The sequence below is a fragment of the Sciurus carolinensis genome, chromosome 2 (genome assembly GCF_902686445.1).
Source record: "Sciurus carolinensis chromosome 2, mSciCar1.2, whole genome shotgun sequence".
Lineage (NCBI taxonomy): Eukaryota > Metazoa > Chordata > Mammalia > Rodentia > Sciuridae > Sciurus > Sciurus carolinensis.
In genome coordinates, this window is record NC_062214.1 from 92583140 (window position 1) to 92608442 (window position 25303).

General features: G+C 33.0%; 1 protein-coding gene across 1 annotated transcript in view; it reads left to right on the forward strand.

Annotated features, from left to right (window-relative positions):
• Vps13c (vacuolar protein sorting 13 homolog C) overlaps positions 1-25303 on the forward strand; it is a 170463-nt gene that overhangs the window by 116945 nt on the left and 28215 nt on the right. The window contains 15 exon segments of the mRNA XM_047538497.1: positions 310-396; positions 1697-1846; positions 2231-2495; positions 3096-3256; positions 4224-4345; positions 5651-5945; positions 7154-7543; positions 9055-9159; positions 9867-10031; positions 11639-11767; positions 12782-12915; positions 14448-14574; positions 18024-18259; positions 23911-24052; positions 25059-25199. Of these exon segments, the coding sequence (XP_047394453.1) occupies positions 310-396; positions 1697-1846; positions 2231-2495; positions 3096-3256; positions 4224-4345; positions 5651-5945; positions 7154-7543; positions 9055-9159; positions 9867-10031; positions 11639-11767; positions 12782-12915; positions 14448-14574; positions 18024-18259; positions 23911-24052; positions 25059-25199 (2649 nt within the window).

Here is a 25303-nt window from a genome sequence, read left to right on the forward strand (position 1 = left end):
CAATTGCAGAATTAAGAGATGAGCTCTTTTGTTGCTGTGGGTTATGCATGGTAACAACAAATACGTGAATAGACAATATATTCTAACATTTAATTTGTATAAATTGATGTATAATTGTATGTGTGGAAATTAAATTTAAGAAATTTTTGGCTAAATAATTTGTTTAAGGCAATATAGAAAAGATAAAGGGAAATATACTCAACATTTTTGTATCTTTAGGTTGGGTTTATAAATGGCTTTTGACATTTTTTGTTTCTACTGGTTACATAAGTAAAGTTGAAAGACTGACTTATAATTCTGACTTTTCAGGTTCACTATTACAATGAAATCCATGCTGTGTGGGAGCCACTAATTGAGAGAGTGGAGGGGAAAAGACAGTGGAATTTAAAGCTTAATGTAAGGAAGCAATAAAATATTTTTGTATAAAGTGACATTATATATATTCATTAATACTTTTTAGTTCAGCATTTCTCAATATGCAGTCCAGGATCCTTGAAGCCCTTTCAAGGGGTCCATTTGATAAAAAGTCTTTTCCTACTAATACTCAGACATTATATATTGTTTTTGTTCTCATTCATGAATGAACCATGGAGTTTCCACGAGACTTCTTGAATATGATATTTCACCAGATTGAGTGCAGAACAGAAACCAGAGTTCATCTGCCTTCTCCTAAGGCAGGTGCTGAAGAGATTTATAAATGTTCCTCTTCTCACTTTTATATATTTTCATTAAATAACTTAAATCTGACATTTTGAAATGAGTATTAAGATCTTCTGTTTTCATTTCTAATAGTGTGGACATAGGTAGATGTAACTTACATAAATGAAGCTCTTTGGATACTCAGTGATTTTTAATGGTGAGACCAAAAAAAATTGAGAATTCCATTCTTACTCATCAACAGGTCTTTTGTGTTACATCTCTATGGTATTTCTTGAGAGCACTTCAGAAGCCTACATACCAAAGCATATTTTTCTAGAATAAAAAGAATATGCTATATACTGTGAATAAATTGTCATTGCATACCTCTCTAGGGCAGCCTGACTGAGAAGTTGTGCACTGAAATTGGCATAGGCAATTCTCTTGTTAAAGTCAAGAACTCACTTAACTTACATCCCAATTTCCTTTGAATAAATATAAGTGGTATTTCTGGCCTGCCTCTCTCTGATATGAGGAGACTAACAAAGAATGGTTTACAGCCTTTTGGAATGTTATTAGAGTAAAAATGTGATTGTGATATTGCAACAGATTGAATCTGATGGATGGTTGAAAGTTTATGTTACTTATGTATTGGTGTTAATTGTAGAAAGTAGAAGGAAAAAACTTATTTCCAGATGATACTGCCAAATAGGGACTAATGTAGACTTTAGGCCGGTCTTAGGTTGCTAATCAAGTCATAATCCTCACTTAGGCAACACTGAATAACTAGATGTGCTCTAGGGAATCCCCAGGAAGGCAAATCTGGTAGATGACTTTGAGTGTTTTCATGATATGTTTCTGAAAAGCTTCTCCCCACACATGGATTATGCACTGAAAGAAAGATTTCTCATCTGAACTAAGTCAAAGGGAAGCTCTGAATATTTTTGAAAATGAGACTTGAAAAGCTTAATGTAAAGCCACCAGTGTTGAAGAACTCAAAACTACATTTTATTTTTATTATTGACTAATAACTTAAATTTGTTATATTATTTAATTATAGGTAAAGAAGAACCCAATCCAGGACAAAAGTTTGATGCCAGGAGATGACTTTATTCCGGAGCCACAGATGGCAATTCATATTTCTTCAGGAGATACAATGAATATAACAATATCCAAAAGTTGTCTTAATGTTTTCAACAATCTAGCAAAAGTATGTTTTATTCTTGTTTGGAATATTTTAAGTAGAATTTAAGAATGAAACATGTCTGGATATTTTTTGCCATCAAAATTAGTTTGGGTGGGGGTAAGAGAAGAATGGAGGAACTTTAGATTAGGTAGAGGGAAATGAGAGGGGAAAGGGGCAGGATTATGAAAGATGGTGTAATGAGATGTCACCCTATGTACATGTATGATTACATGAATGGTGTGAATCTACATTGTGTATAACCATAGAAATGAAAAGTTTTACCCCATTTGTGTACAGTGAATCAAAATGCAGTCTGTAAAAATAAAAATAAAAAAATGTGTAGTAGTGGTAAAATGTTTTAAAGAAATATACACATTATAAAAATGATGATGATTTGTTCTTTTTCAGGGTTTTTCACAGGGTGCTGCTTCTACTTTTGACTACTCTTTAAAAGACAGGGCCCCTTTTATGGTAAAAAATGCTATAGGTGTTCCCATTAAGGTGCAACCCAATCGTAATCTCAGAGTGATGGGCTCCCCTGAGAAAAGTGGCATTTATGATGTGGATGCTGGTCAGAACTTGGAGTTGGAATATGCCAGCATGGAACCTTCACATCAAGGGAAACTGTCTGTAGTAAGCCGTCAAGAAAGCTCCTTCTTCACACTGACCTTTGGTATGCTAGTTATTTTAAGAGTGTCTTAGGAATTGCTGTGGGCTTAGTTTTGATAAAAGATGAAGAAACATTTTGCTACAGGTATCTTGGGATACAATATTTCTAAAGACTTGGAGTAAATAGTTAATAAATTTGGTGTCTTATTTTCTTCTAAACTTGAAAAGATTAAACTCAATTTAAGAAGTACCTTACAAAACTAGATTATTTCTGTGCTCTTTAGTAATACAACTTATGTATTATGTATTAAGTATGCTTCAGAAAGAATAGGAGTTCAATGAGGAGAGAAAATAATGATATTCCAGAGTCCTAAAATATTGGCAGTAATTATTATCTTAATAAAAAAAAGATTGTTGCTGTATAGTTGAGACAATAAGTAATAAATTGGATTTTGTTTTAATATATTAAAATTCCTCCCCAAATTGTTTGGGTCAAAAATTTTATATCAGTAGCAGTTTTCTCTCTTTTTAATTTCCTATATCATGGGAAAATATTTGGTAGTGATTATTTCTAGTAATGAGGAAAAATAATCATTATTTTGAGGTGCTGATAATTACTGGTGAATAAATATTTGGACTTATTTTCACTTATGCTCTGTCTCAGTACCGCATGGATACACAGAAGTTGGAAACATCCCTGTTGCCAGACCTGGACGGCGATTGTACAATGTACGGAATCCCAATGCCAGTCATTCTGATTCAGTCTTGGTACAGATTGATGCAACTGAAGGGAATAAAGTAATTACCCTGCGCTCTCCCCTGCAGGTAATGCTTTAAAGTGAATTGTGCTTCTTTTGCTAAAGCAGAAAATATTAAATTGTTTAGCCAAATAGAAGAATATATAGTAGAATGTTAGATTAATACTGATCATTCATAAATAAATAGTGCAATGAATAGGTTTCTACTTCATAACTTGATTTTATAATATTCTTTATTTTAAATGTCTAATACATTTGTTATTTCCTGGCTTTAAAATTAAGTTGTTTTGTATTCTTTTAAAGATTCAGAACTGAGGAATATTGTAATTATTGTTGGTTGTCAAACAGCTGGTTGTCCATTCTTTGTACAACATTTGGAATTACAATTTTCAAGTGTATATGACGACATATTGAACTTACCTACTTTCCTGAAAAGAATTTAGCATTTTAATCTGTAGGTATTTCCTACTCTAAAGGCTTTATTAAACATTTTTTTGCACATTATTATAGGTGTGAGATATGATCAATATACATCAGCAAAAGGTCATTTCTTCATCTCTATAACATCAGATAAAAAATGAAAAGATTTCAAACTTTGGCTATTGATATGTCTTTGTTATTAACTCCAGGGAATATACTACAGTCAAGAATAGAGTTATACTGCATTTCTCATATAACTTTTGCTCTTCTTTTCAGTTTAGTTATATGATGCATACATAAAAAGGTTGTAATGGAGAAAAAGTGACTGAAATCTTCAAAGAGCAATGCATATTTGAAAGATAGTATTATAGACTAAAATAAACATAGCATATAATTATAGGAGTATGTGAATATCTTAATTTTCAACTGCCACTTAGATCTCAAGTTTAATGTACATATATTACACTTAACTATCCTAAAATTTTATAGTTGCCAATGAAAATGCCTTCCAATATTGAGTTTGAAAACTTTTAGATCTAAAAGTAATTATGTGCAGCTTTTTCTTTTTAATAGTTGATCCTTTTTAAACTATTGTATGTCCTTTTGTCTAACAGATTAAAAACCATTTCTCTATTGCATTCATCATCTATAAATTTGTTAAGAATATTAAGCTATTGGAGCGCATTGGAATAGCCAGACCTGAAGAGGAGTTCCATGTTCCTTTAAATTCATATAGGTAGATATTTCATTGAATATTACAAAGCTTTAAAAACTTCATAACATGTATTTTTAATTTTATGGTTTTTTTTCATTTTGTTTTGTTTTTTGATTTTTGGTATGGGGGATTAAACCCACGGGTGCTTTACCACTGAACTACATCACCAGTCTTTTTATTTTTTTTCTTTCTTTTTTTTTATTGATGCATTTTAATTACATAATAGTGGAGTAGGTTGTTACCTATTCATACATGCACACAATATGACAGTAATTTGGTCACATTTGTTCCCAGTTCCTCCTTGTATTAGTCAACTTTTCTGTGACCCAAATACCCCATAAGAACAACTTAGGAGGGAAAGTTTATTTTGGCTCATGTTTCCAGACATTTAGTCTATGGTGGGTGGACTTCATTGCTCTGGACCCAAGGTGAGGCAGGATCATGGTGGATAGCATGGGAATGCTAAGCTGCTCAGTTCATGGCAGCCCGAAGCAGAGAGTGAGGAGGGAGAAGGGGACGGGGAGACAGGCAGACACAAGGGGTTGGGGAGGCCATGGGAAGATGAGCCCTTCCAGGACATGCCCCAGGGACCAACCTCCTCCAGCCCCACCCTCCCTCCCTACAGTTACCACCAGTCAGTTCATTCAAGCTAGGATGGACTGAGTAGGTCCCACAGTCCACTCACAGTCACCTCTGAACATTCCTGCATCAACACAGGAGCATTGAGGGATACTTCGTATCCAAACCATAGTACTCTCCTTTCCTTCCCTCCTCCTCTTTATTTTTTAATGGTGATGCAGTCTCACTGAATTAATGAGCCTGGCCTTGAACTTGTGATCTTCCTTCATAGCCTCCAGAGTCACTGGGTTTACATGAATGCACCCTTGAACCAGACTGGGAATCATTATTCTGGAAAAAATATCCTTATATTTTTATTATCTAAAGATCTATAAAAGCAGTTTTAAGACAATTTTTAAATGTAGAAAAATACATTTATATTATTGAACTTGCAAGATGAAAATGCCTTCTTTTTTATATATTTGATATTTTAGAATTATCTGAGATCTATATTTATCTGATTGCCTTTGTATTTGAAATGAAAAAAATTTGCATTGCCTTGTTTACAGAGTGCTTTTCCCAGACAGTTCCTGTGAGTTAGACATGTGACTGTGGGCAAGTTTCCTAATGTTTCTTCACTATGACTTCCTAGTCTGTAAAGATAAGAATAATAGTACTTGTTTTGTAGAGTTATCGAGAAGATTTAATGAGATTCTTTTTCTTATATCTCAATCAAAACTTTTTCTTCTCTGGTTTCTTTTTCTGCAGATGTCAATTGTTTATTCAGCCAGCTGGAATCTTAGAGCACCAGTACAAAGAATCTACCACTTACATTTCCTGGAAGGAAGAACTTCACAGGAGCAGGGAAGTCAGATGCAGCCTGCAGTGTCCGTCAGTGGAAGTCAACTTCCTGCCTCTCATAGTGAACACAGTTGCTCTGCCTGATGAATTAAGCTATATCAGTGCACATGGGGAAGATTGGGATCCAGCTTACATTATTCATCTTTATCCTCCTCTTACTCTGCGGAATCTTCTCCCATATTCTCTAAGATATTTACTTGAGGTATGTCTCTTATATTTTGTTTAGCTCTTATTTTTGTACAAAATGAATTCTAGTTTTGTTTATGGCATTTCTAGTTGAAAGTGTTTCATATAGCATAGTTGATAATGCTTTAATAATGTTAATAACAGCAAAAACTGACATAGCATGCCCATGTCAGGTGCTGTATTGTATACTTTACATGTTGGCATGTTCAGGCTTTATAGTAACTTTCTGTAGTAGATACTGATGAAGAAACTGAGTCACAGAGAGGTTAAATGACTGGCCCACAATCCCGTAGCCACTCAGTATTTGAGCTGAGATTTAAACCTAAGCACTTCAGTTCTTCAGTCCCTACTACTTGTCCCTACTACATCTGTCATAAATTAAGAACCATAATCATCTTTTTATTCATTAAGTAAAATTTCATTATCTGAAGGGGAGAAAATGCCAGTGAGAAAATACTTCATCTTAAAGTTTTTATATAAAAGTTTATATTATGATTATTTTGTCTAAGGTTCTAATGAAAATAAAAATAGTTATTGTCTTAAATAATAAGGAACATTTTCTAGTTGTGGAGTATGAAAAATACTTTCAAATTTCTACATGCTTTCATATTTTAAAAGTCTTAATGTATGCAACCTCAATTTTTTTAATCTAACAATGAGTCATTTCTGAGTTGTGCAGACAAAAATTAATTGTATGAGCTAAATAGTATTTACACAAAAAAGTTTTAGTAAGAAAACTTGATTTATATTTTGCTTTTATTTACTTTGAAAATAATTCCACCATAGATAACTTGTCAGAATAGCTTGACATCGCTTTCTGTATTCCATTCTTATGGGACAGTTAGGCCTGATATTTAAATAGAGGATGAAACTGAAGCACAGGCACATAAGCGACTCATTTAATGATGTAGCTTTGGTGGACAATAGCCAGGATTTCTGAATCCAGCCCATGATTCTTGACATAGACAGGAATTTTATCAAAACTAATGATTGTTGGTCTACTAATGGCTAAAAGACAGTGCTGTTTGTGCCTATGGTATAGTGTTTTCTTTTTAGTCCTTAGTGATTGCTGTCATAATATTTGAACAAGGTACTTCATTGAAGAGTTGGTAGTTAACCTGCCTTTGGTAGGTAATTTAGCGTTTGTGTAAAATATGAATTTTGCTATTTCAGAAGTTTCAGAAACTTACTAAGCAAATATGTTTTATGTGTATTTATTTTTAGGGAACAGCAGAAACTCATGAGCTAGCAGAAGGCAGTACTGCTGATGTTCTGCATTCACGAATCAGTGGAGAGATCATGGAATTAGTCCTGGTGAAATACCTGGGCAAAAACTGGAATGGACATTTTCGTGTATGTGATACACTTCCCGAATTCTTTCTTGTGTGCTTTTCTTCTGACTCCACAGATGTGATGACAGTCGATCTGTCCATACATGTTAGGCGAATTGGCAGCCGAATGGTGCTCTCTGTGTTTAGTCCCTATTGGTTGATCAACAAGACTTCTCGTGTTCTTCAGTATCGTTCAGAAGACATTCATGTGAAACATCCAGCTGATTTCAGGGACATTATTTTATTTTCTTTTAAGAAGAAGAACATTTTTAGTAAAAACAAGGTATGTTTTTGTTCATAAAGCAAGTTTAAATAGGAGAACCATTAATCTAGAAACTTGGGAACCTGAAGCTATGTTTACCTGTTTGCTTAAGTGCCATTGGTATGAATTAAGTTCATTGGGACTTTAAGGAGTGCAAAAATCAAGTGGGTTAGCAGGAACGACAGCAGTTTACTTAGAGTGAGTTGCCTTTTCTCCCCTATCTGTAGCTTTACTTCTGTTCTTAAATTCATGTTGGATAGAATAGTTCCATTTCGTATACTTTCCTGGTGTTGATAAGGCATTTCTAAAGACACAGTGACTAAATTTACTTATATTAGCTGAGTCTTTGGTGGACAAAGCACTAAGCTAGGTAGTTAGAAGAGAAGCCTAAAACTTGAGCCTGATCCTTTATGTTCTGGTCCCTTCTTTCCTCTTCAGACACATGTCTGCCTTCATTTTCCCATGCACTTACCTCTAGGCTTTTGCATATGCTACACCCTCTACTTAGACTGCCTCTTCTCCTACCCTTTTCCTGTTCCCCTCATCTTTCCTGATTATCTATGGTTTGTGCTTTGTCAGTCTGCTTAGGCCTGATAGGTTTGAAGATTTTCTGACCATTTTAAATGAATCTGGACATCCCACTCATGTTCTCTTGGGGTTGTTCTCAAATTTCAGCATACATTAGAATCTCCTAATGGTCTTTTAAAACTATTTACTGAATTCTGTCCCCAGAGTGATTTTGATTCAGTAGGTTGGGTAGGGCCTGAGAATCTACCTCCCTTACAGATTCTCCAGTGATGCTGATGCTGCTGGTCTGAGGACCACTTTGAGAACCACTGTTTTGGAGTAGTGATAACAATGTGATGATTACCTGTGTATGTGTCTGGCCTCTGGTTATCCTCAGGTTTTTTATAGTCTAGTTGAGTAGATACAGGTGAGACTAAAACTGGTGCACAGGTAGGTTGCCTTCTGTAAAACTTTCTCTAAATCCTAGAGTCAGATGGAAACTCATTATCTTGATAGCACTGTGTACCTTTTGTATGGCTCTTGTCACATTGAATCTTGCATCATAATTACTAGTATATCTTTCCTGTTCTCTCTGTTTGTTCCAGTTGCTCATTGAATATAAGAACTGTGTCCCCCTGTCTTCCATTCTGCCTCTCACAATATCTTTCATTTAGTGCCTGCAGAATAATATTAAAGACAAATTCTCAGAGTACTAATACTGTCAAGAGTTTTGTTAACTCTATATCATAAGTCTAACATTGGAACATAATATATATATTTTTTTAAACAATACAAGTTCTCTTAAATTCACTGTACTCATTGCTCAGGTGAATGTTAAGATCAGAGCTGTGCTTTTGTTGTCATTCCCTAGTGTTTTCTGTGTTTCTGTTACCCATTTGCAGTATGGTTAGGATTGTATTTTTGTGTCCTATGATGCTGAAGAAATTTCTTGCAGTTTTTTCCATGACATAAAATGAATATCATCCTTTAGGTTTTTATATGATGATATGTATTCTCTGTTATAGGTTCAGTTAAAAATCTCAACTAGTGCTTGGTCCAATAGTTTCTCATTAGATACAGTGGGAAGTTACGGGTGTGTGAAGTGTCCTGCCAACAATATGGAATATCTGGTAAGAATTAGCTTACCTATTTACCCTGAACTCTATTCACTGTTCCCACAATTCAGTAACTACGTTGGATCTTAAAGGGTATAGAAATCTGAATTGAAAATATTATGTGGAGAGCTTTCTACCAATTTCTGTGGTCACTGTTACCAAAGCAGGAGTGGAATTTGTCACAGTTTAATATGAGTTGAATCTAACCAAGTGAGTAACTTGGTAAATACTGATGGTATAGTACAATCTTCATCCTGAACCCTCCCTGCCAAGCATTGCTTAACCCTTAAATTTGACTACTTGGAAAATTTGAATAGATACCAACTGAACTATTTTATAACTGCTTCAAAATTTTTATTTTATTGACGAAAGATAATAAAGCCACAAAACTTGAGTCTCTCTGCTAATTATAAATCAGTTTATATTTGGAATATTTAAAGTGTCTAGTAAATAACAGAAGACATTTTAAATCTGTCCTTGCAAGTTGTCGTTAAATTCCCAATTGAAGTTCTTTAATTGGTTTCCGATGGAGCCATACTAAGGAACCAAAATTTTTCATTTTAGTGAGAAGATTGTTACTGGAATGTAGCTTATGTTCATTATTTAATTTAAGAATTCTTATTTTTAAAATATTTTAGAATCAGTGTGTGAATGCAGGAGTATTGTGTAGGTTCTGGAGATGAAGTAAAGTATTGGAAAATAAGCTTGTTTCCTTCTCACAGGTTGGCGTTAGCATCAAAATGAGCAGTTTTAATCTTTCACGAATCGTCACTCTGACTCCCTTTTGTACCATTGCAAACAAGTCATCATTAGAACTAGAAGTTGGCGAAATTGCATCTGATGGCTCAATGCCAACTAATAAATGGAACTATATTGCTTCTTCAGAGGTAGGTCCTCCTTTATGTATTCCTACAGTACATAAGCCAGTATTGACTTGTAAATAAGAATTGTGTATACCTCTTTGTCATATTCACTCTATCATATGTATGTGTTAAAATATGTTGGCCAGCTTTGAAAGAGTTTTTCCTTTTATAAGATAGATGTGTTTAAAAAAAAAATAAAGAGGATAATTGTTGATATTTACCCATAGCTCAATCTAGATGATTAATTGTCCTTCTCTAGTCCTTATATAAACTATTGCAGTGTACTGTGAAAAGTACATAGAGATAATGAACTCTGTATTAGTCTCAGTTGTCAAGATAATGTCTCCATACTCAAGAAACTATAATCTTGTGGCAAGGCTTAAACTGTATATTAGTTAACAAATGGAGAGAAAGATAATGTATACAAAGTTATAGGTGGTTGAGGAATTTCTGAGTAGGTAAGATGGAATTTTCTTGTAGATTAACTGAAATTCACCTCTCTCACTTTACAGAAAAGGAATCAGGTTAGGACTTTCCCAGGGTCAACAAAGTCATTGATAATTGGTGGACATTGGTGGTCTATATCAAAATGTTGAGCTTTGTGGAGAGCTGGGATTTGACTTGAACTTTGCAGGCTCAGTAATATTTAATGAGGTGAAAAGAGTGAAGGACAAAGAGAAGAGGGTGGTGCAAAGATGAGCAGTAGTCCTTGACTTTGACCCAGTTTTCAGCCAAACTAGCTGACCTTCAGGATAGCTGAAATTTATTTTTTAGTGATGCTTAAAAAAATATTCTCAAGTTATTTTTAAAAAATACTTAACAAAAGACTCAAAAGGAAGGATTCTTATTTTAGTAAAAATGAATTTAGAGCTCTAAGAGGTGATCTCTGTGTCTTAGCAATAAGGAAGTGCTGTTTTATTTTTTTGTCTTTGATGTAGGTTTGTCAACAGTAGTATTAGTTTTTATTCAGAAGTAGAATTTACCTCGTATTGTATAACAGAAGGACATTTTGTATAACATTAGGAATGAAAATCCCAGTATTACAGTTAGGGAAACAGGGGCTCAAAGAAATACATGACTTGATCATGCTCAAACAGCTAGGAAGGTGGTGGTGTCAGGACTTTCAGCAGGTTAATGGCAGTCTCTTGGTCTCTTTTCTGCCTTCTATTCTCTTTTTGGTTTATCTCAGATAAGATAGTCTGTGGAAGAATTCTTTGTGCATTAATGAAGTAAAATGGGATATGCACAAAAGAAAATGTTCATGAATATTAAAATTTTTAATTATTCAAGATATTTGAGGTGTACTTACTCAACATGTTCTTTGGTTTTTCATATTGTACATATGGATGGATAGCTGGCTGTCATATTTTAACACATAAATATGATAGAGTATGACATTGAACATATGGATGGATTAATATCTGTATTCTTTTGGTGAATGTAAATAGTCATAAATAGAATATAGCAGTGATTATGTTGTCAATGGTCTTAATATGAGATGTAGAGGAAATATTTTACAAAACAATAATTGTTGAATCAAGGTCAGATTCAGAGGTAAAAACTTAATTAACCAATGTCTTATTTATATCACAGTATTGTTTTAAGACTGACATTTATTTTTATGTTTTCAGTGCCTTCCATTTTGGCCTGAAAATTTGTCAGGCAAACTTTGTGTGAGAGTGGTGGGCTGTGAAGGATCTTCCAGACCATTCTTTTATAACCAACAAGATAATGGCACTTTATTGAGCTTAGAAGATCTTGTAAGTTTTTATATTTTAAAATAAAATGTCTTTTATTTAAAATTTAAAAAAAATTTTTTTACAGATTGCATTTTGATTCATTCTATATCATTACATTTCTATGATTGTACATGATGTAGATTCAGACCATTCTTGTAATCATACATGTACGTAGGGTAATGATGTCTGTCTCATTCCACCATTTTTCATAGCCTCCCATTTCCTTCTACGTAATCTAAAGTTCCTCCATTCTTCTCTCACCCCCACTCCACTCACCCCATTATATATCATCATCCACTTATCAGGGAAAACATTCAGCCTTTGGTTTTTTGGGATTGGCTTATTTCACTTAGCATGATATTCTCCAATTCCATACATTTCTCTGCAAATGCCATAATATTATTTTTCTTTATGGCTGAATAATATTACATTGTGTATATAGACCACAGTTTCTTTATCCATTCATCTGTTGAAGAGCATCTAGGTTGGTTCCACAATCTAGCTATTGTGAATTGAGCTGCTATGAACTTTGATGTGGCTGTGTTACTGTAGTATTCTAATTTTAAAACATCTCAAAGATTTCATCTTATTCCAATTAGAATGGCTGTTATCAAGAACACAAACAATAATAGATGCTGGTGTAGATGTGCGGAAAAAGGCACACTTTTACATTGCTGGTGGAGTTGCAAATTGGTGCAGTCCCTCTGGAAAGCAGTGGAGAATCCTCAGAAAACTTGGAATGGACCCACCTTTTGACCCAGTTATCCCACTGCTCGGTTTATATCCAAAGAACTTAAAAATTTAAAAAAAAAAATTTTCAATATTTCATTAAACCATGCTATAAAAACCTAGTAATTTTTTGAAGGTGCTATTGATACATAATGCCTTATATATATTTGTAAGAAATCAGAACCAGTTTGCTTTTCAGTAAGAAATTAAGAAAACAAAGCATTTGTATTTATATATCTTATTGATATTACATATGTAAGTGAGGTTAAACCAACACATGACATATACCTTTTTTTCCTACAACAGAATGGAGGTATCTTGGTGGATGTGAACACTGCTGAACATTCAACTGTCATTACCTTTTCTGATTACCATGAGGGATCTGCACCTGCCTTGATAATAAATCATACGCCATGGGACATCCTCACATATAAACAGAGGTACAAAAAGGGGGTTAATGGAAACTCTTGCTTTTATTGGACCATAGTTCCTTCTGAGAAACACTTAACTTTCACATCCCTGATCGTTTCAGATTTTAGAAAGATCCTATGGAGCTTATGCTACTTCTTATTAATACCCTAGACATGTCTTGAGACAGTACTCTGTAATCAAACACATTAATATTTATGCATTAAAACTTATGAATATTCACACCATGTGGGATAAATATAAACTATTAATTGTTTCACATTAGTTCAAATTAGGTTCTGCTGCCAACTTTTCTTGACAACAAACTTACAGAAATGTTTTTGGGCTTTTAGAGCCTTTTGAATTTCAGAATTGCTGATAAAGGTTTGTGTAACTATTAAAGTATTACTTTCCCTTTGTAATCTGGTAATGCTTAGTGAACCTTCTCCTAGAAGTCACATCTAGTTTTATGGTTAGGGGTATTAGAAGGTTAAATGGAGGGTAGTGAATAGTAGAGAGTGATTGCACTTATTATTGTATTGTTTGGAATTTTATTATTTCATTCTGTCATTTGGATGTCATTATTTAATGCTATAACAAATAGATTTAAGCCTTTAAATTACATAAATTTTATAAAATGCATTTGTGCATAAAAATATATGTACATATGTATATATATGTATATGTAATATATAAATTCCTTGAAGATTTCCCTGTTCTTGTTTCTCATAGTGCAAATTCAGGAAGAGATTTACAAGTACAGATAGGATCAAAATCTGGTGGAACTGGGCGAGGTGGTGCATGCCTATAGTACCAGCAGCTCTGGAGGCTGAGATAGGAGGATCATGAGGAGCACAGCCAGCCTCAGCAACAGAGAGACACTAAGCAACTCAATGAGACCCTGTCTCTAAATAAAATACAAAATTGGACTGGGGATGTGACTCAGGGATTGGGTGCCCCTGAGTTCAATCCCCGGTACCCACCACCCCCACAAAAAAAAAAAAAAAAAAAAAACCTGGTTGGATTACTTTTTATTTCACTTCTCTGTAATGTTTTTGTATTATATGAACCAATACTTCCTAAACTTTTGGGTTGGCTTCAAAACTGCATTTCCAGCAAATCCCTAGGAAATGCTGCTGGTTCACATGGATTTTTCTTTTTAATGCTAAGATCCATAATATATCTTAAGTATGCATTTGATTAACAAAAGTTTAAATGTCAGCACTTGAGGTAAGTTCTTCTTCTACTAAAGATATTTATTATTGACAGCCATTTCTGTAGGTGAACACTAATGTACCAGTTTATTTACCTTAAGGGATTCTATTGGTTTTTTTCTTCCTGGATGAATTCAGAGTTCACTGAAGCTTTAGAAAGAAAATTATACTATGGTATTCCATTTCCCCAAACTTCAAATTTTCAGGTACTTATATTTAGGTAGAGTTGTGTTTTATTAACCCATGCAGTTTCATAGTACTTGTATGTCAGTCTCCTTCTCAATAAACTACAGTTCTGATTTTCTGAAGGCCAAGATACTCTAATTTTCCCTCTGTTGATTGTGTTTTAGTGGATCACAGGAGGAAGTAGTATTGTTGCCAAGACAAGCTCGGCTTTTTGCCTGGGCAGATCCTACTGGTACAAGAAAACTTACCTGGAGATATGCAGCAAATCTTGGGGAACATGATCTGTTAAAGGTATCACTTGATGGGGGCAAGTGCTGTATGGTTTTCCTGATGGTGAAGGAAGTAGACAAGCTAGTTCACCAGGTCATCTTGGTCCTTACTGAACTAAAAGTGAATTGGAAATATTTTTAGAATAAGTTACTTTGGGACACTAGATTACAAATATTTTATTGTAAATGAGTCAAAATAATTCATTTATAATTTAGAAAGTAGTCCTGCTCCATCCTGTCCAAGTTAAGACCTATGAAGCACCTCCTTAGCTTTTTTAAAAGGAAAAAATTTTAAGGTTGGTGAAGAACTTGAGTTTAAACATCCATACTACTGTTAACTGAGGTTTTCAGGCATGTTTTCCTAAATAAGGCCCTATTTTTTTTAATAGGTAGAGTTTGATAGCATATAAATTATAAGAAATTTAGAAATATTTGTTGAAACAATATTGAGATTGCTAAATTAATCAAATATGTTATTTTTTGGATTTAAGACTCTGGAAGGAACCCTAAGAATTTACCTACCAGTCTCCTACTTGATATAGGAATTGCTCTTACATTCGTGATACATCATCCAGTGTCTGTATAGATATATTCCATGATGAAAGCATTCATATAGCATCATATTCCATTGTCCAGTAATGCCAGTTGTTAAAAAGGCTTTCTTGATGTTTACATTGAAGTGGTAATTGGGCAACAGTGACTGAATTTTCCTATATTTACTCTGAGATGCCTATAAAAGAGAAAGACTCATTATTTGAAAAATGAGGTTGATAGTTCTTATGTTGTGAGATTCTTGGAGTGATTTTCATCATGACAGTTTCGTGGTACTCTACTGCTTTGCTTGTGCTTTACTTTCATAAAAAATTCTGGAATTTACAAGTAGAAGAAAGAGACTTCAGTTGCCTGATCCTCTTTTCTTTTTGACTCAGATACTCAGGAACTCTACCAGGAGTCCCTGTACTATCTGGGATTGTTTCCTCTCTCCTGGCATTTGACACTGCTTAGCAGCCACAACTTTTAGGAATTAGCAAGCAGATACAGAGAGAAGGTGGCAGAGACATTATGGAGGGAACTATGAAGGTCTGTGTACAAAGGCAAGTCAAGGAAGAAGCCCAGGGACAGTGTCCATTTCTTAAGATTTCCGTATCTAATGTTTCACCTCTTTTTTTTGTTAGAGAATCAGGCAGTCGAAAAAGCAGATGGTTCTACCTCAGTAGTCTGCTAGGTATTGAAAATTGATCTAGAAACAAGGAAATGGACCATTTCTTTGTCGACTAAGTTGATGTAAGAAGGGAGTTCTGCCCAGGTCTAAGTGTTCCTAAAAAGGGAGTCCAAAGAAAATCTGTACACTGTTGACAAACATAGATGAGGGTCTAAACAGCTCTTTCCAAGTTAAAAAAAATGAATAAATAGATCTTTCCTCAACTGAATATGAATAAACAGGAAAAAAATCAAGAGAGTTGATGGGGAAAAAAACAACTCTACAAGAAAACTGTAGCATTATCATACAGATTGAGAAGGTTGTTAGGCCTTTGAAAATTTGTTTACCAGAAGAAAAATTGCAAAATATATTCCTGGCTTCCTTAACTAAGTTATAAAGATCTGAAAACAGAAGTAAGAGGAAAGCAAAGGGAAATTTTTTTTAAATGAGAACAAATTAAAGTAAAAACAGTAGGAAACAATATATTATATGCATATTATATGTATACTACTTGATCCTAAATTCTGATTAGAGAAATTATGGATTAAAGATTGTCTTTAAAAAAAAAAAAAACTATCAATTAGTAGAACTAAAATCAGTGAGTTGAGGAATTTCAAAACAGTGGATAAAATTAAAGAAAAATTTGCTCTTATAAAGAAATGTAAGAAAGTATGTAGTAAGTGACAGGTGTTTTATTGAGTGCCTATCATATTTTGATACTTCTCATATAATATCATTAATTTTTATGATAAGAACTTGGAACTGCTAGTTGGGATTCAAAATCAGCTCTGTCTGACTTCACACTCCCTAGACTTTCCCCATGTTTCCCAGCAGTTATTTCAGTAAATGAAAATGATTTAAATTCTTCTATTCACAAAGATACTCAGATTAAGTTAAAAAGAAGTATGTAACACTGAAGCTGGTTGTGGTACCCTGTGCCTTGGTCCAGCTACATGGGAGGCTGTGAAGCAGGGGGATCATTTGCCAAGAGTTCAAGACCAGCCTGGGCAACATAGTCAAATGGTGCCTCTTAAAAATATATATTTTATCTATATGCTAATTATAAGAGATCTGTCTTAACCTAACCAACAAGAAAAATTTAAGCATGAAGAGATAGTAAAGATTTAATAGGCAAACAGAAGTAAAAAGATAGATGGTAAATTGTTGCTTTTAATTTTTGATGAATTATAATCTAAAACACAACAATCAGATTGCCATAATATGACAGAAAATGAGTGATTGCCACAAATATGCATGCAGTGAATAATGTTACATCAAAATATAAAAATTAAACTCTAGAAGCTAATTAAACATTTCATGGGGAATTAAGATACCTCATTTAATTTTTAACAGATGAAATAGATGGAAATAACATTGGAATAATAATTGAGATTGAACTAAAATACATATCAAATTTCAGTTTGCAAAGAGAATTTACCTTATTAATAGGCATCTTTGAAAATACTCATAGTGAAAAAGTTGGACAGGTTAATTTAACCACATAACATAGTTTTAAAGTAATAATAAATTTTAAACAATAGCAATAACAAAACATACTTTTCATAAAATCTTATGTTTTTTTTTTCCAACAAAGCACCAGGTGAAAAGGCATATAATAGGTACTTTTATTGCCTATTGATAGGAACTGTTGTTCATTTTATGCTAAACATAAAATGAGTTTATTAATACATAATACATATTAAAACATAAGAGGAGTTTATTAATAATTTTTTTTTAGTCTCTTAAAACACTAACCAAATCAAACCTCATAGGTTTAGGTGCTGTATGAAACATTCAGCCAAGAAGGCTATTCTTAAACTTAGTACAACTGATCACCATAGTTTGACTATTTGGCAGTGTGAGTTACATAAATATTTGCTATGTTATAAATTATTAAAACATAAAATAGATTAGTTTATTTTGCATGAGGTTGCTTTTCTGATAAACTTCTGAACCAGACTGTTCTCCAGCTTGGAGACTTTGACATTGGTGCCACCAAAGGATTCTCTTGCTCCTCCTTAGTGCCCTTTTAACATTAACTGGATAACTCAAACTAAGATATAAAAAAACTAAATACTCTTAAACACTGTAATTGTTTGAAAAAAATTGGTACATTTTAACATAGATTATAGCTTTATAAGTTTGTTGGTTAGAATTTTCCATCTTATGTTCATGCTTTTTAAAGTTTTCTAATCTTTCTCAGTTACTCTCATTTGACCTTAAGTAGTAAAAATCTGTGTGGCCTTAATGAAAAGTCTTTCTTTTCCCAGGATGAATGTGGACAGTTTCCATACGATGCAAACATCCAGATACACTGGGTATCATTCCTAGATGGACGTCAGAGAGTTTTGCTTTTCACTGATGATGTTGCCTTGGTTTCCAAAGCACTTCAGGCAGAAGAAATGGAACAGGCTGATCATGAAATAACCTTGTCTCTTCACAGTCTTGGACTCTCACTAGTGAACAATGAAAACAAGCAGGAAGTTTCATATATTGGAATCACCAGGTATACAAGAAGAAAGATAAGACATCAGGAATCTTTTAAAGGCATTAAGTTCATAATTTTCCATTTGATAAGAGTAAACGTACCTGTTCTGAATTTGTTATGCTGTAGATTCATGCAGTAAAACTTACTGAATAATTGAACAGCTAGATGAAAATTCCCAAAGATAGATAGATATTGTTTTTACCTTCACAATACTCACTGTCACTTGGTGGGAAAGAAAGTAGTTTCTTCTTTCTTTATTGAGTGCTTTTTCTTAAATGAATTATAAAAACATTGAGAAATGCTTCAAAGAATGATGTACACTTTCAGCATAAACAGGTGGAAGTAAGTTACTCATTTTGTGAGTTAGAGGTTCTAGAAACTGACGTGGATCAGAAGAAGCCAACAGAAATAAATCAGAAAAAAGGTTCATAAAGGAAGTCATATTTGATAAGAGTAATCTTTCATGGGTGGTTATGAGAATTTTTAATACTTACGGGACGGTTGTTTTTTCTGGTTCTGTTTATACCTACTTAAAAACATTTAAATATTTATTATAATTATTATTGTTGTTATTTTTAATCACACTGAGTTTGATAAAAGACTCATTCTTTCCTGGGGGATGTTGAGTGAAATAGTTGTGATATCAAATATAACTAGGATAGGTTGAGAATTATATGTTTAGGAAAGTAAAATTAGGTAAGAACACAGATTATGTAAGTAACATACTTTGCACAACACATACAGATACTCTAAATTGTATCATATATGCCATTAAGGTCTTACATTTCAATATTTTATAGAATTTTTAAACTAAATATGAAAATAAGTTTTCAGTCTTATATATCCAATTCTACCTTCTCTTTTGTTCTCTTACATAACATCTTTATATTTTAGAGTTATATATGCTATCATATTTTGTTTTAAAGGACATTTGTAAAATTCATCTTAGTAACATGTTTACTTTTTTAAAACATACTCATTTGGTAACATCTAAGTTTCAAAGGAATAGTAAGTTACATAATTTTTAAAATAGATTTTGTTTGCAGTTTTAGATCTAGAGAAAAATAGAGTATAAATATAGAGTTCCCCTAAACTGCACACTCCCAAGTTTTCTCTATTATTAAAGTCTTGCTTGAGTGTGGTACATTTGTTACAGCTAATATTGATACATTTTTATTATCTAAAGTCCATAGTTTTGATGAGGGTTTGCTCTTTAACTTGTGTTTGACAAATGAACAGAAACATGTATCCTTCATTATAGTGTCATATAGAGGAGTTTTACTGCCTTAAACTCTCCTGTTTTCAGCTTGTTAGTCCCTGACTTTCTCCTCCTTGAACATATGGAAACTACTGATTTTAATCATGTATGGAATCTCCTTTTCATTTTACATTGCAGTTCCCTGATGAAGATGTTTATCATTCTTTCATAGACTTATTTACCTACGCAATATGTTTTTCCTGAGCTATCTGGATCTTTTGTCCATTTTTAACCTTATTTATTTATTTATTTTTAGTGCTGGGGATTGGACCCAGGGCCTTGTGCTTGTGAGGCAAGCGCTCTACCAACTGAGCTATCTCTCCAGCCCTTTTGTCCATTTTTAAATCAGTTGTTTCTTTTCTTTGTGTTGAGTTTTAAGAATTATTTGGTTATTTGTTATGCCAGTCTTTGATCAGATATCTGTTTTGCGAATACTTTCTCCTAGTCTGTGGCTTCTTATCATTTTGTGAACAGTTATCTTTCAAAGAACAAAAAATTTTAATTTCATGGAGTCCATTTATCATTCTTCTCTTTCATGGTTTGTGCTTTTGGTGTACCTAAAATATCATTGCTATACCCAAGGTCACCTAGATTTTTCACCTTATGTCTTGTAGGAGTCTAATTTTGTGTTTTACATTTAATTTCTTAATCCAATCTGAGTTTTTATTTTTTGAAAGATAAAACTCTAGGTCCAGATTCATTTTGTTGCATATGGATGATCAGTTGTTAAGATATTTGTTGAAAAGACTGTCCTTTCTCCATTCAGTTACCATTATTCCTTTTTAAAAATTAGTTTACTGTATTTGTGTGGGTCTATTTCTAGGCTTTTCATTCCTTTCCATTGATTTATTGGTCTATTCTTTGACCAACACCACTTCTTGATTTCTGTAGTTTCATAGTACTTCTTGAAGTAGGGTATCATTCTTTCACCTTTGTTCTCTCCTTCAGTATTATCTTTTTTAAGTCTTTTTTTCCTTTCCATATGAATTTTAGAATCATTTTGTTGATATCCACAAAATACTTTGCTGGGATTTGATTGGGCTTGGACTGAATCTGTAGATTAATTTGGCAATAACTGACATCTTAACTATATTGAGTCTTCATATCCAGGTTTTATTTCTCTCTTTACTTAGATCATTGATTTTGTTTACCAGTCTTTTGTAGTTTTCCTCATATAGATCATATACATATTTTGTTTGTACCTAAGTATTTCACTTCTTTGATGCTAGTATAAATCATATTGTTTTTAATTTGAAATTCTGGGTGTTTTTTGCTAACATATCAGAAAGCATTTGACTTGTATAATAGTAACCTTTTACTTGCAACCTTGTTATAATTTCTCATTAGTTACAGGAATGTTTTTGTTAGTTCTTTGGGATTTTCTGGGTAAACAATGATATCATCTATGAATGAAGGTAGCATTATTTCTCCCTTGCAAATATTTGTGCCTTTTATTTTATTTTATTGTCTGGCTGCACTATCTAGGATTTCTGGTATTGTTGAATAGGAAGATAAGAAAGGTTGTCCTTGCCTTATTCTGGATCTTAGTGGAAAAGTATCTTATTTTCTTACTGTGAAGTATGATAGCTAAGAGTTTTTTGTAGATGTTCTTTATCAAGTTGAGGAAGTCCTTCTCCATTCCTAGTTCTCTCAAAGTTTTTATCAGGCATAGTTGTTGGATTTATATCATTTAGAGTAGATACTTTATTTAGTACCTTCATTGATGGCATCCCCTAAACACATTATATAGTGAAGACATTGTTATGCTCTATCAACTAATACCAACAATGTAAATTAAAATATTGCCAATTCATTTTTTGCCATTCTGCAAACAGTATTCTCTAATGCAAATGTCAGCAAAGTATAGCCAATAAGCCAAATCTAGCCCACTGTGTGTTTTTGTATAGCTTTCTTTCTATTTTTTTGAAGCAGAAGTTGCTTTAATCAAGGGGTGAAGTTTTCAGTCAGGGGGACCTCACTCAGCCTTTGGTGGTAGGTTCTCAGCCTAACCCCCATGTGCCCTGAGGCTCCTCAGGAAAGAGGGAGCAGCTGAACAGCAAATTATGAAAGAGACCAGGGATGGGAATACTTTCATGAATTTAAAGATTTTTTTTAACCAAAAGAAAAATATTTTGTAATACATGAAAATTAAATGAACTTAAGAGTTTGTTGCCCATAAGTAAAATTTTACTGGAACATAGCTATGCAAATTTTGTACTGCTACATAGTACACTACTGTTTAGAGTGAGTGACATACACATTGCTGTACTGCACATGTATGTGTTCATAGTACTAATGGGCACCCATCATGTGAAAATATGAATAGTGAACTTTGAATTCTACTTTTTTATCTTATAGTGGAATGTGGATTATCTTAATGAAAAGCATTTTTTATTATTAATGGCATTATAGCTGTTTTAAAAATTCCACACTAAACACACATGACAACATTTTCAAATCACAGGAAAACCAGGGCCAGAAAAATTTGAAAATTTATGACAGAATATATCATCACAGCAGAATTTCTTCACAAAAGTAAAACAACAGAAATAAGGCTATAATCAAAGTAAGTTTCTGAGTGACTCATTTGTTGATCAAGCACAGAAAGCATTTTTTACCAACAGGAGTTAAAAATCATGTTTGATTGCATCAGCTAAAGAAATGTGTCCAGAAAACAAACTTGTCTAAGGCCATTAGCCTTTCCATGAGAACAGTTGCATAAAGAATTGAGGACATTCCAAGCAACATCAATAATCAGTTAAAAAGCAGGGCAAATGATAATGAGTGCTTTTCCATGACTCCTGATGAGTCAATAGATGTTCCTAATACTGCTCAGTTGCTGTGTATTTGAGAAGTCAGTACTGAGTTTGAAGTGACTGAAGAATTATTCTTATCAATAGTTCACATAGACTGACTAGGAAAGAATATTTGCAAACAGGTTAAAGAAGTACTAATTCAGTACAATTTAGGTGTAATCTTCTGAAATAAAACTTATGGGGAAACTGTGTGTGGAGCAGAAAAGGTCTTGAACAAATTGACAGAGCTTTGAAAATGTGAAGCATTGAAAGTCTATGTTTTTCATTGCATTATTTGTCAGCAGATCTTTATGAAAAATATGTGATCTGTCATGTGTTGTCAAGTCAGTAGTGTACAGTGGTGAACTTCATTAAGTATCCTGGACTTAACCATCATCAGTTCTGTGAAGTTTTGGTATAAATAGAAGTTGATATGGAAAAGAAAAAAGGAAAGAAAGAAATTGAATATCCTGACTTGTCTTACAACACAGCAGTTTGATGACTTAGTAGTGTTAACTTTTTACTGTACTCCTTTTTCTGGGCCAAGATTAAATTTTTTCTGTGCAAAAAGTGCCACCCTCAGCTACCATTACTGAACATTGAATGGGTTTCCAGATTATCTTTTCCAAAGAATTGATAATGTTTCTTAAGAAAACATTTTCAACCTAAAATTAGAGGGCTAAAGAGAGTTTATATGTGAAACTTACATTGCAGTAAACTCATTTTGAAAATTAATATTTGAATCACAAGTAATGTCAAACTGTCTTATATAATTCCTATACTGTCCAAAGTTAAAACAAGAAGCAGTAGCTCCAGTCATTGACATACTTGGAGAGGATGCATCTTTATGACCTGCACCTTCAGTTCCAGCAGCATTTTTTCTGATGTTAATGTAAATGCAAAAGGAAATTTCCACATTTTATAATCCAGTTTTGCAACTGAGAATTTCTACCTAATCTTCTATTGGAAATGTTTGACCTGTAATGTATTAATAGGCTAAAAGGCAAATATCAAGAGAAGAAATGGGTAGAATTTTATAAATGCCTTCCAAGTAATACATTAAAATAATTAAAAGATAAAATATTAATATCAGTATTCAGCAATACCTTGTGAAATGATGTCATTGAAGATGCTTATTATATATCAGCATTAACAGATGTGCATTTGTAGAGGATTTTGATTTTTAAAAAACACTAAAAATAATATTTTTATCTAATAGACCTCTGTTTTTAAAAATTGTACTCAATTGTTATATTTTAAATTTCCTCAATAAAAATTTTAAGGAAGTTTATTTTTCTTTCTTGATATTTAAGTACCTACATAATAATCTTGATTTTTGGGTCAGCTCACAAAACCTAAAAACACTGTGACCATTTGCAGAAAAAGTTTGCCAGTACCTGAATTGATTAAAATCAGTTTGTGATTGAAAAATATTTTCTCTTGACTCTATTCCTTATGTACCTTTACAATGCAGGTATAGTTTGGTATTTAAAAATCTCTTGTATAAATATAATTTCCATGGTTAACTAGTAGTCATATTAATCTGGAGTTGAATAGCAGTTCTAAAACCTTAAATATGTATTTCTAATTTAATTTTTTTGTCTGAATTATTTTAGTTCTGGTGTTGTTTGGGAGATGAAACCAAAACAGAAATGGAAGCCTTTTAGTCAAAAGCAGATAATCTTACTGGAACAATCATATCAGAAATATCTAGTATCAAGAAACCGTGGCTGGATTAAGCTAGATAGTAATTTTGAGGTATGCCAAAATATTCTTGTTTTGAGCCTTACATAGTTGTTGTTTATAGTTCTATAGTTTTATTGGTTTATTTTGTTGTTGGCAGTAATGGGAGTAAATAAAATTTTAAGGCCCACTGTGTGCAGAAGTTAACTTACATATTAGTAAATAAACTCTCATTTAGTAGTAGGATTATTAGTGTATTTTGAAGTAAAATATGTTATAAATTCATACTGTTAAGTGGACTTTAAGCCTTTTTTTGTTTTTGTAATTTGTTCTATTTACAAATCATTTTTATGGAATTTATTTTCAGTAATACTATGGGGAATTTATGATTGCTTATTATTTCTTCTCTTATATTTCAAATAATACCTATATATTGTTAAATAAAGACTGCTTCATGCATTTTATTGATGAAAAACTATAAATCCTTCTCAATTAAATTCATTCACTGATGTAGGTAGACACCCACAAATAAAGGTATGCTCTCCAGGAGCCCTTACAGAGCTGGAATAGAGTGTCATCTTTACTCCAAGAAGATTCCAGAAGCTTGACTGCAGTTTCTAGCTCAGTCTGGTTTAGTCATATATATTGGCTTTTCTTTGTCTTTAGTATCTGAGTTTGTTATGTTCTCCATTCACCCCAGTCAGTATTGGTTGAGCTTAAATGAAAAACTATACCACGGATGTCAAGGATAAATAAGCCATTAACTATTTGTTGTATAACAAAGGGTGTTTAGAATTAGTTGGAATTTTCCTTAGTGTTAACTTTGTTATATAAATAATTTTTAAGTACAACTTCTGTAATTGAAAACTTAAAGAATTCTTCTTTTCCTAGTAATTTGCTAGAAAAGTAATGGCTTCTACTTCAGAGATCTTAATAGATCACCTTAACATAAGTATCTCTTTTGGTGAGATAAAAATATCCTTTTCTTCTGCCTCATTGGGAAAAACAGATATTTAAAATGTGGTAGCTACTCTGTTATTACCAGCTCATCCCTGAAAAAATTGTGCCTTTTTTCCCCCAGGTTAATTTTGATAAAGTTCCAATGGAAATGCGTCTCCCTATTCGGTGCCCTATTAAACGAGACTTTTTATCAGGAATTCAGGTTGAATTTAAGCAGTCTCCTCACCAGAGAAGTTTAAGGGCCAGGTTGTACTGGCTTCAGGTAAAATTGTCATCCTTAATTAAATAGTTGTTCTGATCACTTTGGGAATCTTGGAAATGAAATTTCTCTTTTACAGTGTTATAGTTTACTTTAAAATAGTTTTT